Source organism: Gracilinanus agilis, chromosome 4 (assembly GCF_016433145.1).
Source record: "Gracilinanus agilis isolate LMUSP501 chromosome 4, AgileGrace, whole genome shotgun sequence".
NCBI lineage: Eukaryota > Metazoa > Chordata > Mammalia > Didelphimorphia > Didelphidae > Gracilinanus > Gracilinanus agilis.
In genome coordinates this window covers 65,331,849-65,351,810 of record NC_058133.1, presented here as the reverse complement: position 1 = coordinate 65,351,810, position 19,962 = coordinate 65,331,849, and the positions used below count along the sequence as shown (strand labels likewise).

Here is a 19,962-nt window from a genome sequence, read left to right as displayed (position 1 = left end):
ATGGGGCAGGAAAGGACAAAGTCCCAGTTATCAAATTCAAATCTTCAATTAAAAAAGTACTTTATATCTTACTTTTAGAACTGAGTATGTATCAAGTACAATCTACTTGACCTCCTTCTGTAGTATTTATTCATACACACATTTACAGATGTAAATTTATAGATCTGAGAAATCACTACTGTGGAAACTCCACTGGAGATAGGCAATTCATCTATAATGCAGAGGTTTAAGAGAGCAGTGTACTAAGAAGTTAAACTAACTAGTGCCCATGGTCTTAGTATTTGAATCCAGATCTTCCTAACTTCAAGACTAGCTCTTATTTCAAACAGCTTGAACACAATTTGATATTTAAATTTTTTTGCACCATGTTTTCTACCCCGATGTTTTTGCAGCAGCATATACAGCATCAGCATACACAGTAGGTTTTTACTAAATATCTGATTTTTAATGGCCAAAAAGAATTTATTTTCCTACCTGTTGTCTTTGGAACCGTGGTGGCAGTGATTTTTGAAACTGTTTGGAATAGCCTGATGAAACTGCAGGTCGAGGCTGAGAGCCTGAATCTTGTTCCACTTCATGAGTCACTTGTGGTTCTTTTTCACTACGGTTGCTGTCTTGTCTAGTGAAAACTGGCTGTTCCTCTGACAAAAGAACACACTATCAATTACTTTTCATACTCATCTATGTGAATTTTTTCAGACATTTGATCAAATGAATTTGTTACACTTTAGAAACCTTAAAGCATAAAAGAGATGCTATTATTTGCTTTTTACATCACCATATACATGCTAATTAAAATGGCCTCAAGATTCCAAAGGGAAGACAGCCTTTAGAGAAGATATTTTTTGCTCTAATGGATACTGGAGGTAGAAAATCCCGCCTAGAAAAATTCAGAAGGTTCCAGTGAATCAAGGAATCCTATAAAATTATTCTCAACTGTAGATGTCCCACAAATTTCAGGAGTGTGCAGTTCAAAAGGGCAACCCTCCCCCATTTCTATATTATAAATACACATCTAGCCCAATTCTCACTCTAAAAAATTTTAGTACCATGAATTCTAACACAACCATAAAAATGAATGACTTTGTATACTTCATTTGACCAGTATTAATAAAGGTAAATATTCTGGAAAAATTTTAAATAACTAAGGATCTCAGTTATCATTAAAAAAAAAAAAAGAAAATTGGTTATAAGCAGTCACAAAAGAACAATGTAACTAGTTATCTTTGAATAAATTAATTCTTCATGGGCAAAAGATCTCAATTCTTCTCCACAATGAAAAGAAAATTATTTTTTACTATAAGGAAGTGCAAAAGTCAAAGACATAGAAATTCTGTAAAGTATTAGTCTAACCCATTCTAAATATTTATGGAACAGTATATGTTGTCAAATAGGGTTAAATTAAAAGGGAATTTATATAAAAATTTATATAAAATTTTAATGTAATAGCTTCACATTCAAAATTAGAGCTTATAAAATTTAGTCTAGAAGTTCACTTTTTAAAAATGTGCCAAAGTCACAAAGCTACAAATTATGGTTGTCACTGTGGAGTAACAAATGTGAATGACTAGATCATCAAGTTTAATTGAGAATAAACTATCAAAATGAGATGTGAAATCTGGCTGAAAAAAAAAAAATGCTTCTTGAATATACACAAGTTTCCAGATACTTGGTCCATACTGTTATAGGCATTCATTTTGTAATAGTTATGATACGAACATATCTTTGTCATTTAATTTAAAAAACAAATCTTGATATTACCTCAAGTTGTTTCATCCAAAAGATAACCAGAATTCCCATTAAAAAAAAAATCCATTTACACTGCCCCCATAACTACAAGGTAATGTAGAAGAACTGAAATTACAGGTTTTATAAAAAAACAAACAAACAAAAACCCAGCATTTCCATGAAAATCCACTCAACCATTCTAGTTTGTTGTTAATGAAATTTTTCTTAGTAAAATGCCTGACTATAATTGGAAGCAGGGGGAAATGGAGATGGTTAAGGTGAGAAAGGATAAATGTGGTAGGTCTTTTGAGAAAGTCTCAGATAAAATCAAATAAAAATTCACAAGAACCTCTACCCAATCCAATGTTAAAAAAAAAATCAAAATCTAATTCTGCTTTGGCATAATTAAGTCTTCAAAACCCTAAAAAGAGCAGAGTAAAGAAGACAAGCCATTGTCTTGGCAGTGTAAGTGATCACTAGATTTAATCTCTCCATATAAGAGAATTCACATTAAAAGAATTGTTTTCTTTAGCCAATAAAAACACGCAAAAACAAAACAAAAACCCCAAGCACCAACTTATTGAAGACCTAGATAACAGTAATGATGAAAATTTTATTTAGAAGTTCGAGAACTAAAATATTAAAAACCATACGAACCTATTTTTTCTTTATTACAGCTTTCACTTTCTTGTTTGTCTAGCACAGGTTGTACTATGGGCTCTTCATGGTCCAATTTTTCTTCTTTCTCTCTCTCTTTTTCCCTCTGTTGTTCTTTTTCGCGCTCCTTTTCCTTCTCTCTCTCTTTTTCCAGTTCTTTTTCTGCTTCTCGTTGTCGTTCTAGTTCCCGTTCCCGTTCTTTTTCCTGCTCTCTTTCTCGTTCTCTCTCCCGCTCCAGTTCCCTTTCCTTTTCACGCTCCCGCTCCAGTTCTCTCTCCTTTTCACGTTCCCGCTCCTTTTCCCGCTCTCTCTCCCGCTCCCTTGCCCTCTCTCTTTCTCTTTCCCGTTCCTTTTCCCGCTCTCGTTCTCGTTCCCGCTCCTTTTCCCTCTCCCGTTCCCGAATTTCTTCAGGAGATGGCTGCTTTTCTACAATGCCATATTTCTCATTTAACTGTTTCAGCTTTTCTGCACATGCAGCCTTTCTCTGCTCTTCCATCCTCCTTTCTTCCTCTTCACGTCTCTTACGAGCACGTTCAACTGCTGCAGAAAGCTCTGATGGTTGCCTTCGCCTCTGCTTCCAAGCTTCATCTTCATCAGGAACTTGTTTAGGAGGAAAAGGACCTGATCTTCCAGGTCCTGCCTGTCGATCAGGAGGTGGATGCTGAAACATTAAGATAAATTCCAATTAGCCACAACACACACAAAAGAGAACAATTATTCTAGGTCTAAAAGAGAAAGATCATTGCAACACCATGCTATATGTTATAAGACTAGATCCCAAGAGAAATAATTTTTTGAAGAAATTATAGGCTTCTCCATGTCACTTCCCCATTCAATAAGCTCCAGTGGCTCTCTATTACTTTTCCTTTGATAGGTATTTGTGTCATAACCTGATCCCAAACTACCTCTCCAGCCTAATTACATATTACTCTCTTATGTATATATACTATGATCTGGTCAAAGTGGATCTGTAATTGTCCTTTATATCTGCCACTTCCCAGAATGAACTCCATCTTCCCAAAATGTCATTTAGAATCCTAGTTTTCTTTACAGTTCAGCTCAAACATTAGCTTCTATATAGATGTTACCAATTCTGCCTCCCTTCCCCCAAAAGAGTGAGCCTATTTTGTAACTACTTACATACATATTTACATGCAGTCTCCCTTGTTTATGTAGTAATCTCCTTCAGGGCAGGGATTGTTTCACTTTTGATTTTATTTATCCAGTGTTTGATACAATGTATACATCTTAAATATTTACTGACTGAATAACATTTTAGTATGCTATTATGCCATCTAATACTATAACCTTGTAACATAACAAGTCTATATATCAGAAAATAAATAAGAATATCAATACTGCATCTTTGTAATCCTATATATCTTATGCATCTAAAGACATTATCCTGAGGGAGAGGTTCACAGAGATATCAGACTGACAAAAATGTTAATGACATAAAAAAAGTTTAAGAATAGTTTCACTAAAGAGGAATTTTAAGAAAACTATAGTGCGGGGTCAACAAGATAAGTAAATGAATGTACAAATATATTTCAAAGCTCTGAGAATAAGTGTAAAATGTAAAAATGCCTTTCAAGAACTTTCAAGTTAAGCACAGATAAGAGGTGGGAAAAAGCTTATAAAACAAGACGAGGCAGATGTCATTTTTAATAGAAAATTTTGTAAATGTAACACCACATGATTAACAAAGAGCTTTCATTATTCGATTCTTATAACAAAATATAAGGATAGGGGCACGAACTAAAATTATTTTTCATTTAATAAGCAAGATTCATATGAAGAAAAAATAAACCCAGATAAGTGAAATGGCTTTTCAGGTCACAGAAATACAAAATTGCAGAACTAGAACCTATATTTCTAATTTCCATTTTTGCACGCTATACAATGCCTTTAAAAGAAATTAAGTATGATGATGAATTTGCTTTTGAAAAGCAAAGAAACAGGTGTCAACTAAAACTGCTTTCTTCTATCATGGGTATTCAATATATATTTTCTAATATAATTTGAGATATTTGAGCATTCTTTGTGTTTATTTTCCTATTTTAATATTTGCACTAAACTTAAAGACACCAATTATTCCAAGGTAATGAAATGCAAAATATTAAGTGATTACAAGTAACAGCTAAAAATCTCTGCCAGGACAATCTCTTATATCTTTATGAATGCAAATTTTATCAGCTAGAGAGCTAGAGTACAGAAATATAGAAGAAAATTTTTGCTTGGCTTTGCAAAAGATTTACCTAAATTAACAAAATATTTAGGGTTTAAAGGGGTACAAAATCCTAGGTTTATGTATATTTAATATCACAAACCAATTTCCAATGATGCCTAAGGATACTTTGTTATGGTAGTAAGGAATAGTTCAAATTGGAATTCATTTTGTACTTAACATTCAATATGGATGTAGATAATATTCTGATTATTCACTGTACAACCAAGTAATAATGCCATCTGAAAGAAATACAAGCTCTTACTTACCGTTTCCTAATACCCTCAATATTTACTAAGAATGGCTAGTAGCATCTTTTTCATATTGGTACAAATTGCCAGTCTACAAAAAGTTGCCATAATTATTCTAGCTCAATCCTACAATGAAATGTGGGAGCAGAACAGAACTTGAATTATTTTTAACTCTGTATGGGACAAATGCTGAATGTAAAAGGATATGGTCATGTTAAACAGAATATAAATACAGAGTACAGAAAAGACTGTCTTGGAGGGGGAGGCACTTGTAGCTTGGAGAATCCAGAAAAGCCACTTGGTTGTTACCACGTGTGGTGCTTATGTTGCATATTGAAGTACAAAGGCATGGAGACAGGAAGGGAAGGAGCAGTACGTATGAGGAACTCAAAATAACCCAGTTGGACCAAAGATTATACGTGGAGGTGAGATAATATGTAAGAAGGCTCAAAACTTAGGAAGAGACTAGAAGGTGAAAAACTTTAAATGGCAAACAGAGGGATTTATATTTGATCCCAGAGATAATGAGGATCTGGTCAGGACCAGAATGGGCCAAGATGTCAGATAAGGAACCCAATTAAAGGGCATGCCATCGCAATCTTCCAGGGAAGTATGATGAGAGCCTGGAATGTATGAGAGTATGAGATTTTATGCGTAGAGATAAGGGAGTCTATCTGAGGGATGATCTTGTGGAGACAGAAACAAGAATTGGCATATAAAGACTTTAAGAATTAAAAAAAAAAATTTATGAAAATCATTAAGTTCTAATTTTCAAGTATTTTTTATTAGGTTCCCAAAGTAGAAAAACAAAGTGCAATGTCTTTTAAGTAAGAAAAACATTTGCACATCTTTCCACTCAAAAGTACAAACTTTAACCAGTATCTAGTAGCATCATACCTGCTGAGCAAGTGACTTTGGCTGAAGTGACAAGTGAGCAGTACTGTTCTTTTCATGCATTAAGGACTGTGTCAGAGGAGGTCCTCGTTCCTAATTAATAAAGGAAGAAAAGGTTTACAAAATGAGGTCAAGTCATTTTGACAAATAAATACATTTAATATTCTAAATTAAAATTTTAAATCTTTGCAAGACTCTCATGCTACAAGACCTCCATAAACTTCTAATGATTTAACATGAGAACTGAGTTTGTCATGAAATTTTATTTTGCAGTTTAAGTTTCCTTATCCTTATTATAATCAGACTGTACTGATGAGTGATTAGAGTGATTAGGGCAAATCACATTACTTGAGAGTTACAGAGTTAGGAGCTAGACTACAATAAAACCTAACACTTGTATTTTCGGCTAGCTAGCAAATATTAGACCATTGATCTAACCAGGCAAGAGTTATTAATGATCTTTACTCATGGATATACAAAGTTGACTGTCCTGCAGCCAATATGTCCCGAGGTTCTAATCTAAGACTATGACGAAGGAGAAAGCGGCAAGCTGAACTTTTAGAGCTACATAATAGGAAAGAAGTTTTTCCAACAGAAAGGGTATTGGATCAATTTTGGAGAAAATAGTTTCATTTCTTTTTGTTATCTGCCAACAAACTGCACAAGGAAAATTAAGGGATATCCCTTGATTGGGGAATGGCTGAACAAATTTTGGTATGTGATGGAATACTATTGTGCTATAAGGAATGATGAACCAGATGATTTAAGAAATGGAAAAACCAACATGAACTGATGCAGAGTAAAATAAGCAGAATCAGGAGAACATTGTACACAGTAACTGAAACACTGTGGGATGATCAAATGTAAAGAACTTTGCTACTAAAAGCATGACAATTCTGAGGGACTTATGAGAAAGAATGGTATCCATAGCTAGGAGAAAGAAAGCTAGAGTAGAAATGCAGAAGAAAACATGATTTGTCATGTTTATTGGGTATATGATTTGGGGTTTTGGTTTTAAAAGATTACTCTATTACAAAAATGAATAATATGGAAATAAGTTATGTATAACCCAATGGAATTGCCTGCCAACTCCAGGAGGGGCCGAATATCAATCATGTAACCATGGAAAAAATTTAAAACCAAACTACTGAAGATAATGGAATAAAGGAAGGATAGTGGGAGGCTTGGGCTCTCTGAAGCCATTCTAAAGGCATCCTAGTGTCAGGAAGACCCTTGTCTCTTGCCCTTCATGACTCCCTGGCTTTAAGAAGACCTGCCTCTTGCCCAGAATAAGGTTGGGATGCCACTAAGAGCATAAATCTGAATCTCGAGAGTAGAAGTGGGGGCTTTTTTCAAGGTATCCAGAGGGAAGTCTGTCTAAGACAAAACGTAAGGGCTTAAAAGGGGGGGAAAAGTCTAATAGTCTTAACACATCAAAGGAGAAATCAATGCAAAAGGAATTAAAGGCTTTTAAGAATGAAAACTTGGGAGAATCATGAAATACAAGAAAGAGTTAACAAGGGAAGCTGTGGAAACTGAGAGCCAGTATAGTTCCACTGAGAAAAGATGCCATGCCAGGCTAATATTTCCCTTAATAGGGAAGTTAAACTGCTAGATCAGGGAAATGCTCAAGTAAAAAATACTTATTTTTCAGTAAAATATTTGGCACAAAGTATTTATGTTATGTTTAAGGATTGGAGGAAAAATATGGTATTATATGATAGTGTGATATAGTTAAGACAGCTGCATTTGGAACCAGTTGACTTCCAGAAACTCATTGATAATGAGTTAGTGTTAATTTGGAGAAAAGAAATTACCTTAAGTTCCCCATTTTTAATACATTTTCATCAATAATTGAGATGAAGACATAGATAGAATATTTATAAAATCAGCAGATGACACACAGATTGGAAAGATAACTAACATATTGAATGACAAGATATAGCGCTATAAGATCAAGAGTATTGAGCAATGATCCAAAACAAACAAAATGTAATTTAAGAATAAAGTTTTATGCTTGGTTCATCACCATCACAAGTATAAGATATTGAAAATATGGGGCAGCTGGGTAGCTCAGTGAATGGAGAGCCAGGCCTAGAGACAGGAGGTCCTAGGTTCAAATCTGGCCTCAGACACTTCCCAGCTGTGTGACCCTGGGCAAGTCACTTGACCCCCATTGCCTACTCTTACCAATCTTCCACCTATAAGTCAATACACAGGAGTTAAGGGTTTAAAAAAAAAAAAAAGAAAAGAAAATATTGCTAGACAAGTCTGTGAAAACCATCAAGATTGTATCTAAATAACTGTTAACCTATGTAATATTTTTTTTAATGTACAGCATAAAGGCACTAAACTGTTACGACTGATAACACTATTACAACTACTGGAGATCATAAGTCAGAAGGGACCCAGACATATTAAAATATTTTAAATGGCTCTTTTTGTCATAGAAGAGAAATGAAAACTAAGGGGAGTACCTATCTGGCAGTGTGGCTGAACAATTTATGTTGTATGAATGCACTGGAATACTATATCCTAAAAAAAAAAAAAAAAATGGCAAAAAGGACTGTTTTCAGAAAATACCTGGAAGTTTTATAAGATAGTATGGAATGAAGTGAGCAGAAGAACCTGAAAACTCCTAACAAACAACTTTGAAAGCCTCAAGAACACTGATTGACCAGAATTTCAGAGTATTAATGATATTTTTAAGTTACAGTGAAGCACTCTACAAAGGGAAAGTTATTTGTTTTCCCCAAAATACAGCAAGCAAGCTGCCTCAGAAGACACCAGAGTTGGTTTTCTTCTGAAAGGGGGAATCACACAAAACCTACATAATGGCTTCATTAAAAAGAGACAGATTTCAGCATCCTTTAAACTTAATTAACACTTACAGTTATTCAAAAGCAAAACTGGCCAACAAGTCCCATCTGTTCACTAGAAAGAAATCTTTAAGCAGAAACCAGACAACAAAGTATTTTAAGCCCAGGATATTTAAAAAAAAAAAAAAAGATGATTTAGAAAATTAAAAGCTTGGCCTCTCCTTTCTTAAAATTCTTTAATTTAATAAAAAATGTTTATTTACATGCTTCACAAGGACTAGGTTTAAAAGAAAAAAAGGACTATGTTTTGCTTTCAATTGGTTACTACACTCAAAGTCTTCAGTTGCGTAATTTACTCTAAATAATAATAAAAAAAAAATCTCACTGTTTCAATTATGCCTATTACAAAGCACCTTTGTTGACTATACCTCAGGTCAACAAACCTGATTAAAAGGAGGTCCTTTTCCATAGGGACCTTTTGATACTGATGACTGTGGAAGGAACTGAGATTTGCTGCTAGAACCTTCATCATCATCTTTTCGGTTTTCAGAACTTTCCGAAGTCTTTGGCGCATCTTCTTCACTGAAGAACAAAAGCCATTAACAAGAATAGAAAAAAATAAGCCATGCATCATCAACACCTATTTTATCCACTACATTTTCTCTTTAACAGTTTTTCTAGATTGTGATTGACAATGAATCAAGGACTTTGGAAATGAAAATCAGCAGTATCAATTTGTGTGGCAGGCACTGAAGTCATTGTATTAAGGACGTGTGTGATCTACTTTTTCAAATGTATTAGAGTTCTTTAGGAAAATAAGTAGGTTCTTCTACGACCTGTTTGATGATTCCTTCTTAGTCTTCTTTGCTGGATAAACATCTTCTCTGCCAATATTCACAAAGTGTGGGTAGACCCTGAGACTCTGTCTATCCTAAGCCCCTTTCTCTTCTCTCTATACTCTCTTGGTGACCTTATCAACTCCTGTTTTACTGAACTGGATTACTGAACAGATGACTTTCAGACCTGTCTATTCATATATACAGCCCCAGTGGCCCATCTGAGTTATAGGCTCAAGTGCCTACTGGATGCTTCAAATTAAATGTTCTATAGGTGCCCCCTATTTAAATATACCAAAAGGTCAAAATATTGTCCCTGGATATCTCTACCTCTCCCTACTTAATGCAGAACACTAACAACTTTATACTTACCATATTTGCAACATTAGAGCCATCCTCAATATCCTATATAATCAATTGAAAAGCTGTCAATTCTGTCTTATATTTTGCATTAACTCCTTCTGTCCACTCACAATTGTAACTCTATTCAGGCTCTCATTGCCTCTAGCCTGAATGTTTTATCACCTTAAATTGGTGAAGGCTCTTCCCTTGGCATTCTATTTTCTAGACAAGAGTCAATGATAATCTAACGTAGACCCAAAGCACTGCTCTCTGTCATTTAAAGTATTTCACTCAGAGTTGGTTTAATAACCTGCCTTAAAGTCCTTAACCTGGACTTTCTTGTCTAGGTCGAGTCTATACATTATTCATCTTTATGCACTCTTCTACAACTCTTCATTACTAAACCTGTGCCAAGGATACTTCCCTACCCCCCCCCCCAAATACCTGTAATGTGCTTGTCTCATCTCTACCTCTTATAATCTCTAGGGTTCCTTCAACTTGAGCTGAAGTTGAGTTTCAGTTTGAGCTCGGTTTAAACACTTCCTACATGAGGCCTTTTCTGATACTTTCAATTTCAACTATTACTGCCTCCTTCAACCAAACTGCCTTACATTCACTTTGTATGTACCTATATGCCTTGTTCTTTAGTCAAAATATAAGCTCCTTAAAAGCAGGGACTATTTGACTTTTATATTTATATTCTCAGAACCTCACACAATGAATGGCCCAAAGCAGGTGCTTTATGAAATGTTTAACAATGTGGAACTGTTATTTTTTTACAATGGAGCAGAGTGGTGAAAGTTTTCACACAAATGTTTAAAACTGTACAACTAATAGCAACCCACAAAAACAGGAAGACTTGGTTGAATGACTTACCAATTATCTTTATTGTCTTTCTGACTACCTCCTTGTTCATCATCATCACTAAAATTGAGCTGTTCTGTATAATCTACTTCCATCTGAGCTCCTATTGAATATAAATTAAAGGAAAATTCAGTGATTCCTTAAAGTGAAGTTAGTAAATTAAACTGAGAAGTCAATTTCAATTCTTACCTGCCCATCCTTCATCAGCTTCAGCATCTAGGTTATCAAACTTATCAAGCTCTTTAAGTTCTGTTGCACTAAGTATAGATGGACGTTCAGGCTCAGGGGCCCAAGTCGGGGGTGGACCTCTTCCTCTAAGACCTCTAGATAAAAAATGAATTTAAGGGTTAAAAAATTACACTCCAGAATAGAATGAAATATTAAGTTGACAGAAAATCGAAGACTGAAATTTTCTGGTTCAATTTCCAAAATATAAGGTCTCTAGTATCCACAAGGGATATGTTCTAAGACTTACTGTAGACATGGGGATTTCCTGTATATACATATCCTACATGGATAATAAGACAACACCTGTTGTGAACTCCTGGTAAACGAATCAGTGAATTATTGAATCAGTGGATATGAGGGTAACACTGAACTGACCATAACCAGTATTCTTGAACTTTATGGCCATTATTGTAGTAATGACTTTCTTAAACAAAGACACTGCAATAACAGTACAATGACTGCAATCAACAAGAACACTAGAAGTCAACTAGAAGAAAGTTTCATGTAGGTATGGGGACAAAGGGAAATGAGTCATATACCAGGATAGCCAATTTCATCATGTACTCACTCACTGGCTAGTGGTTTGAAACTTAAGAACCATTCCTCCCTCCCTGGAATATTCCAAATTAAATGTTTCCCAATTCCCCCTCCCCCATGATTAACTACAGATAACTGAATCAGTGAATGGTGAATATAAAGGCATAACTATAAAATGAAATTCTCTTAAGAATTAACAGATTTAATATTTAGGAGAACCAAAATTTTATCCTTTGAGAATTAAACTAAAATTTAATTTATGTATTTTTAAAAATAACCAAGTTCAGTTAAGAGACTAACAATTATAAAACATATTAATCATTTAAAATTCTTACTTGTTAGCTTCTGATAAGGAAGGTGGAAATCTGATGGGGCCATGTAATGGAGGATATGCCATCCTTGGATATTGCTGAAACATCTGGAAGAGGGAAAAAAAATACCAACCCAAAAATTAACACAAAATTTAAAAAGTCTGCTTTACCCCTAAAATGGTATATAGGCACAATATTAATTAAAATAAACATTACTTATATTTCCCTAAAATAAGCTATATTCATTCTGAGTTACTATTCTACAATTATAGAGTTGGAAAGGACATTATACATTCATATCATAGATGTTTAGAAACCAATGTTCTGAAAGGTCAAATAACTCATCTAACTATTAATGGGACCAGCTCTTGTACTGACACCATCAAATTCACCAGAGATTTTAGAAATGAGATCCATTACCACTGAAAACAGTGATCCAACTATCAACTCAGGAAAAAGAACTAGAATAACTATTGGCTATATTATCAGATGGATGGAGAACCCACTAAGAAAACAAAATTTGAACAGGCTGAATAGATGGAGAGTAACATAAAGAGGGCCTAAAATTGAACAGCAAAGCAGATTGGTTTGTACTCAAGAGGACTGCACTACGCTTTTAGTGATCCCAAACCTCTCCTTGAAACACAACATTTCACCAGGAATGTTAAACTTCCACATAATGGAAGACAATAGTTTGAAAAGAATTATAACTGCCTATCACACAACTGGCCCCTTTACATGTCTACTAGTGATTTCGTCAGTTGCAGGGAATTCTCCATTTCGAAATGTGGATGGACAATTCAGCTCTAACTTACAGTCAAATTAGATTAAATGACTTGCCCATGGTAAGAGCCATTGATCAGAAGATCTTATTATGTGACCAGAGATAAGCTACTTAATGCCAATTTCATCTGTCAAAAATTCATCCTACTTTGCAGAGGAGTTCTAAGGATCAAAATCTGATTTGTTCGAAATTACAAAAACATGAGTTAAATTGCTTTAAATTTTAGTTTCATAAGCTAGAACCGCAAACTCCTCTAGAAAAAGGGGTATTTTCACCTTTGTGTTCCTTGTTTTTAGAATAACTGAAATATAGATGTTCAAAGTCAGAATGTGAACTACTTTTATAAAAACTCAAAATAAGTTTATTTTTAACTATTGGCTTTATATTTTCTGGTTAATAAAAGAATCTCAGTTTTAAGTTGAAGTTGACTGGCCTAATAGAAAAGACAGTGCAAAGCAAGATAGTAATAAGTGTACCTGAAGGATATGGTGACTTCTTATACTCAGTGGGGATAGGGTCCTCAAGGTTGAACAATGGGGAATTTTACTTTTAAAGTAAGGTCAAGCAGTGGTTCAAAGAATTTTAAGTGAGGTTCAGAATTCAAGAATTACAGGATGAGCAATATCCAACAAAGATCTATCAAGTCAAAACACCTTATCCTACAAGTAGAGCCCCAGAAAGAATGGACTGGCTCCAAAAGAGCAGATCAATGAAATGGAAGGAAGGAAGGGAGGGAGGAAAGAAAAAAAGAAGAAAAGAAAGGAAGGAAAGAGGCAAAAGAATAAAATTTTAGCATTTGGAAAGAAAATTTAAAACTTAAGATCAAGAGGTGGAAACTTTACCCAAGTTGTGGGACATCCTGAAAAACAGAAGAGAAAGAACTCAGTGATTCAATGAGGAAAAATATTAGAACAAGACAAGAAGACTGAAAATTTAGAGGAACATGTGAGATAACTAGCAATAAACAACAAATCTGGAAAATGGGGTGGGCGGGAATAATCAGGGAATATCTGTAAATCATGACTTTATATTAATGGAACAATGCTATAGCATAAGAAATGATGAACATCACACATTCAAAGAAATCTGGGAAGAATTACATATGAACTGACAGAGTAAAGTGAACAGAACCTGAAGAACAATTTATGTGATAATCAAAATAATATAAAGGAAAACAACTCTGAAATACTTCAGAACTCTTATCAATGCAATGATAAATTATTGCTTCAAAAAATGATGATAAAAAATGCCTCTGACTTTATGGTAAAGGGTAGATGAAAATGCAGAATCAAATAAACATTTTCAGATACAGGCCAATTAGTTTTGCCTAACTATTTTTTATTTGTTACTAGAAAGGATTTTTCAGTGAAGGAGAAAATGGTTGGTTGGTAGTGACAGATGCAAAAAGAAGAAAACAAAGTGTCAACTAAAATAAAATAGAGCCTTTCAATTTCAATCAAAATTATCTATTTTATCTTTTGAAATTGCTTCTATTCTTTTATACTTGCAACTGCCAAAAGTAAATAATTTGATTCTTCTCGGTTATTTATGCTATAAGCTTAACTATTTAAGATAGGTCATATATTCATTTTTAACTTGGTGGGGGGGGGGGGGGGAAGAAGAGGGTTGGGGGGACTATACTGCAAGCTGTTGGTCTAAGCCTATTTCTACCAGACTATTTTCCTGTTTTTCCAGTAATTCTCATCAAATATGGAATATTTTCCTTTGTAACATATTAGGGGTTTACCAGGCATTGGGTTGTTATTAAGTTCTTTCATTTATATTCTCCTGTCTAGTTTGTTCCAGTGATTTACTTTTCTATTTTTCATACAGTAAGATATAATTTTGATGACTGCTGTTTCATAATGTAGTTTGAGGTTGAGAAGTGCTACTCCCCTTTTGATTTTACTGTTTTCATTATTTCTCTTCATAGTTTAGATTGTTTTCTTGCGCTAAATGAATTTTCTTCCAATTTTATCTAGACATTAAGTGTACCATTGGTTTAGCATTAAATCTGTAAATAACCATAAAAGTCTAAATATATTGGCAAAAATATAATCAACAAATACCAAATATTCCTCCAGGTTTAAAAAAAAGAGTATATATATATAGTATGCCATACTTTTTCCAATTTTCCCCCCTCCACTATTTGATCTATTTTGCTGAATTTTCTTCCTCTCTAAAAAAAGAATTCTGTTATAAGGAATAAAGAGGAGGGATATAGGCAGAGATTTAGGAAAACAAGAACAAAAGATATCAAGAAAAAAAAACCTATTTAAAAATATGAGAGCAGCAAAAAAAGAGGACAAAGAGAAACTGTTACTTTGGTATTAAATTCAATTTATATTTTAAGAAAATGGATGTAATAGAATTTCCCTTTTTTTGCTCTTCTTTGTCTAAGATAGTACTGTTTAAGTTAAAAAAAAAAAAAGAAAGAGAAAGAATAAGAATCCAATTTTCAAACTCAGTTTGAGAAAATTACAAAAGTTAGTAAATCAACTTAAAGATTTGAAGGAGACAATAGGGATATTATAGCCAGGAAAGAATAATAAAAGATAATATCCTACGCCTGGCATTGATTTAAATGTCCAGATTTCTAGTGGTACATAAGGTTTGCAGAGCATTCATTTAAGCTATATAGTACTCCCAAAGAGTTGATAGTAATATATATACTTAAAATTTCATTTATCAAACTATATAGGTAGAATAAAAGTAACTAAAAACACACAAATGGATGATTTTACCAGTGTGCTTAATTCCCTACACCAATATAAATTGCAACCATTCTCTTAGTAGAAGTCTTAGTGTAATGATTAAGACACATAAGGGTTATACAAATTCTCTTGGGTTAAAAAGGAAGTGTCTAATCGATGTTTGATTACTAGTCTCATTGACTCCCACGCTAAGCACTTTATCCCCAACTATAATAGCATCCTGCCACAAATATTTAAGAATCGATAAATTAAAAACAAAACAACAACAAAAAAAAAAAAAAACAAAAAACTTTCTACTTTTTTCCCTCCAAATACATTTTTAGATCACTGCTAATTTAAAAGTTCCCTAGGGGAATTGCTAGTAAAGAAGTAATTAAGCAGCCCTAAGACCAGCCTTGTTATCCAGGGGGTTAAACATAATTATAAGTAAATGCAAGACCAAAAGGAAGTTCTTTTTGAAAATTATAGCTGGCCTTTTTCCAGAAAGGAAAATGATTTGAATGGAATTTTAAAAACTCATAACCATATTTATTATTAAATTATATATTTTTAAAGTTACATAGCAGATATTCCAAAAAGTTAAATTAATGGGTTGAAAGCTCCTTGAGAGCAGGGGGTCATGTTTGTTTTTATCTCCCCAGATCCCAGTAGCATGTCTTATACTTAGTAGATATTTTAAAAAAATTTTTAGTTGAATTTGTATGCAGATTTTAGACCTCATCCACTTAACAGTACTTACATAAGGGGGCATCATTGCTCTGTACTGAGAGGCAAGAGCGGGCTGCTGTTGTCCATTCAGTTTAGGCTGAGGTATCTGAGGCGGAACACCAGGTAACCTCTTTTCTGTTGTTTTATGAGAATCGTTTTGCTCTACTGGTCCATTTGCACCATCATCTTGACCAGGGAGCTTATCTTCTTGATCAGATGGAGAAGATGGGCCAGCAGATTTACCACCTTCTCTCCAACTAGCAACATCTGGTAGGAAGAGGGATTAAACATGCAAAGCACTAAGAATGAAATGGATAAAAAAAGCAAAAATTGGCTTTTACACAACTTAGGAGGCAAAGGCAACTACAATTTATTGATGGAGATGATAAAAATCTGCTCTGGGTTTAAAGGTCTAACAAGTCAATTGTGCAATTCACTAAAAAAGGTCAAGTGATGTGTCCTAGATGGTAGTACAATTAAGTTTATTTGGGAAGTGGTTGAATGACTGGATACCAAAAGTAATTATTTACAGTCCAAGAGTAATTTTGGAATGAGGTTACTAAGTACAGTGCCCCCCCCTCCCAAGGATTTGTGATCGACCCTACGTTCTTCACTATTTTTGTCAGTGATCTAGATAAAGGCATAGAAGACATGCATAGGAAGGATAACTAACACATTAAATTACAGTCAGCATCCAGAAGGGTTTTTGAGAGGTTAGATTATTAAGACTGAATCTAAAGTGATGAAATTTAAAAGGGCTAAATAAAGAATCTTAGAATTGTTTCATAAAATCAGCTTCCTAAGTATAAGATGGGGGAAGCACCATCTAAATTTATGATCCCTATATACAGACTGAAAAAGATATGGGTTTTTAGTGGACAGCAAGTTCAATATGAATCAAAACATCTGATTGATATGAAGCAAAACAAAACAAAACCCTAAAGACAGCCTAACATATCCTTAGAGCCAGTATCAAACACATGGGGGCGATTGCATCATAGTACCATAACCCAGTCAGACCACCTCTGGAGCATTATGTTCAGATGGTGGTGCCACAGTTTAGGAAGGTCAGTGATAAGCTGGAGACTATCCAGAGGAAGGAAACAAAGATGGATAAAGGGCCTTAAGATCATATCATGAGGTCTAGATGAAGAAAAGAAGACTTTGGGGTCAGGGAAAGGGCTGGTCCATGGGGAAAGGGAAATAAGTTGGTTCTCCTTGAATTTAGAGGGAGGAATAAGGAAAAATGGGTAGAAGCTATAGAGACAAATTTCAATTGATTTAAAGAAAGCCGTTCTAGCAATTATAGCTATCTTAAAGTAGAACTAATTGCCCAGGGGAAGCGGATATGCCTTCTTTCCTCTTATCCCTCACTTGAGGGTAAATAGTCTTTGAGGTCTCTTCCAACTGAGATTCTGTGAAGTAGGAAGCCTATGAAACTAAAGTAACATAAAACTGTCTCTTGAAGTCAAGAAGATGGAGATATTACATTTAACACATATGAATGAACAAGTAAGCAACATGAGTCCCTCTTGGACTATTCACATCTTGCTTCTTGCTTCACACATCCAAACAATCACTAACTTTTATTAATTATACCTCTGCCACATCTGCATCCATCCCCTTCTCTCCACTAAATAAGCTATAAATTTAGGTTAACCCTATATAACTTTCCCCCTAGAATATATCAAAAGCATAAAAATTGCTTTCCTTGCTTTGTTTCACATATACTGAAATGCACTGTCCACAAAGCTACAGAAGTGATTACCTAAGCACAGGATTCGTGTTACTCCAGGGTCTAGAAACTTTAGGGCTCCCTATTACTACCTCTAGATGAAATAAAAACTCATTGGCAGTTAAAGCTTTTCACAAACTGGCTCAAATCTGCCACCCCAGTTTAAAAAAAAAAATCCCATCATCTACTTCATACCACCTCTTCTGTCTGGCCTTCCTGCTCCTCATATACCTTTTAACTCTGTTTTAACCCATGCGGCCCTTTATACTTGGCATGGACCTTTTAAATCTCTGATTCTCAAAAATCCTAGTTTTAAAATTCAGCTCAAAAGTGACCTCCAATATAGTCTTTCCAGATTCATTCCATCTACTAATTTCTCCCCACAGAAGTTGAACTGTATTTATACTGAATATATTTATATGTGCATGTCATCCTCCTAATATAATAGAAGCCCCTAGAGGCAAAGAACAGATTTCATTTTGTCTTTTTATCCCCAGTAAGCACACAATAGAGGCTTAATAGAAGTTGTTTGATTGTCTAATTAATAATAAAAAAGTAACTAGGTACAAAATACATTTTTAAAATGATTCATCCAAAGTAAAAAAGCTTTCTTACTTGGTGGTCGTAAGCTGGGTCCAGGTCCATAGGCATCATCATTTGCATCTTTTTCTTTTTTTTCCTGATCGCCAGCTGCTTGTAGACTGGGAAACTCTTGCTGGAAATGACTATTTACTTGAACACCTAAAAAAAATTTTTAAATAGTAAAAATATAAATATATAAACCATGAAACATTAATGAATAGCTCAGTACCCTTTCCTGTTTTCTATTTTCTAAATAAATTACTATTCACTTTCTGATGAAATTTATTATCATTAGAAATGTTGCCTCAGTCTTTAGGAGTTTATATTTAGCTATAGCTTAAAAAAACTAAGAGAGAATCATGAATTCATAGCAAGAGAAGAGACTGAGCTACTGTTCTAGAGAATAGGTCCAAGATGTTTGGATTAGTTTTAAGAGTTGAACCTTATTCCCTTTTTCTGTGGAAATAATTTCATGGAACAGATTAATTCATGGTGAACAAAAGCAAAAAGGCAAGAATGTGCTAAGATCTGCCAGAGATAGAGGAATACAAAAATTCATTTAAAATCTTTGATAAGTCTGTCAAGTTTCAAACTATATTTTAATTAATCTACCTTGGGAGAGGGGGAATGGTGGCAACAGCACAGAGAAGAATTAAGTAACACTATACAAGGGTATGAAGGAAAATACTCTTTTTTTTTTTTAAAATATAGTAAAAGTTAAAAGTTTGGGATGGAGGAACAAGGACAAGGATTTTTAATGAACACAAAAGATTCAAAATATGTATTTTGTATACATAACTGTATAAGAAATTAATACTTTCTTTAGGAAGAAAAGAAGAAAATAGAATGGTCCTAGATTTGAATACCAAAATAACACTACAAAAATGAAGCTGATCATATTGTAATATAAATTTATGGATAAGAATGGAAGATTACACATATACCTTTTAAAAAAACAGCAAAAAGAGGGAGAAATGACTTTTGCAAATAAGTTAAATGTAAGCCTGATCATCATAAAGGATATTTTAAAATATACTTGTAAATAGATGAAAAATTACAAACTTCTCCATTGAGAGCAGAACTACCATAAGGAATCAAATATCACAATCTCTTATATTCTGCATGAGGAAGTGGAAATAATAAAGAAAACAAAGACGGGAAGAACTGGAGGGACAATACACTAAGTACAAAGATTGTTTTTATTATAGACTGGTAGTCAAATTATCTAAAAAGAGAGCAAAGATGCTTATAAGTTAGAAAAAAATCAAGAACACATAAAAAAACACCAATATTTTTATCTACTTTTTCATTTCTTCAAAATTTTTGATTAAGGTTGATTAAGAGTGATGATAGAACAAAAAAAGGTAAAGAATTAAAAGTTCTCCCACAAGGTGTTATGTTAAAAACCATACTACAATGACAAATAGACAAAGATAAACTTTTAAAAAGAAATTGATCACAAATATAGAGGCATAAAACAGGAAGACATACATCTGTCAAAGATGTTTCCCATCATCATAGAAAACATCTAGAAGACCCTCTACAGACAGTTAATTCCTCCAAGTTCTCCTATATGCAGATGGCTTGTTTATTGCACCTCTACAACACTATACAACTTGTTAAATTTCATTCCTTGTCATCACAAAATATTCAGACTAACAATCTACAAAAGAAACCAACTGGTGAAAGACTGCCCATGGTTAAGTTTAAAGTCTTCATTGTATGGTTGGAATGGGCAGTTTGAT

General features: G+C 34.0%; 1 protein-coding gene across 3 annotated transcripts in view; it reads right to left on the bottom strand.

The window, feature by feature from the left end:
- Positions 1–19,962, bottom strand: part of PRRC2C (proline rich coiled-coil 2C) — a 68,588-nt gene that overhangs the window by 39,179 nt on the left and 9,447 nt on the right. For all 3 annotated transcript variants that reach the window (XM_044674332.1, XM_044674331.1, XM_044674333.1), the window contains exons 4-12: positions 18,251–18,376; positions 15,932–16,167; positions 11,719–11,801; positions 10,808–10,941; positions 10,631–10,721; positions 9,020–9,158; positions 5,761–5,850; positions 2,386–3,046; positions 475–641 (exon numbers count right to left, since the gene is read on the bottom strand). In XM_044674332.1, coding sequence (XP_044530267.1) covers positions 475–641; positions 2,386–3,046; positions 5,761–5,850; positions 9,020–9,158; positions 10,631–10,721; positions 10,808–10,941; positions 11,719–11,801; positions 15,932–16,167; positions 18,251–18,376 — 1,727 coding nt within the window. The remainder of the gene's footprint in view (positions 1–474; positions 642–2,385; positions 3,047–5,760; positions 5,851–9,019; positions 9,159–10,630; positions 10,722–10,807; positions 10,942–11,718; positions 11,802–15,931; positions 16,168–18,250; positions 18,377–19,962) is intronic.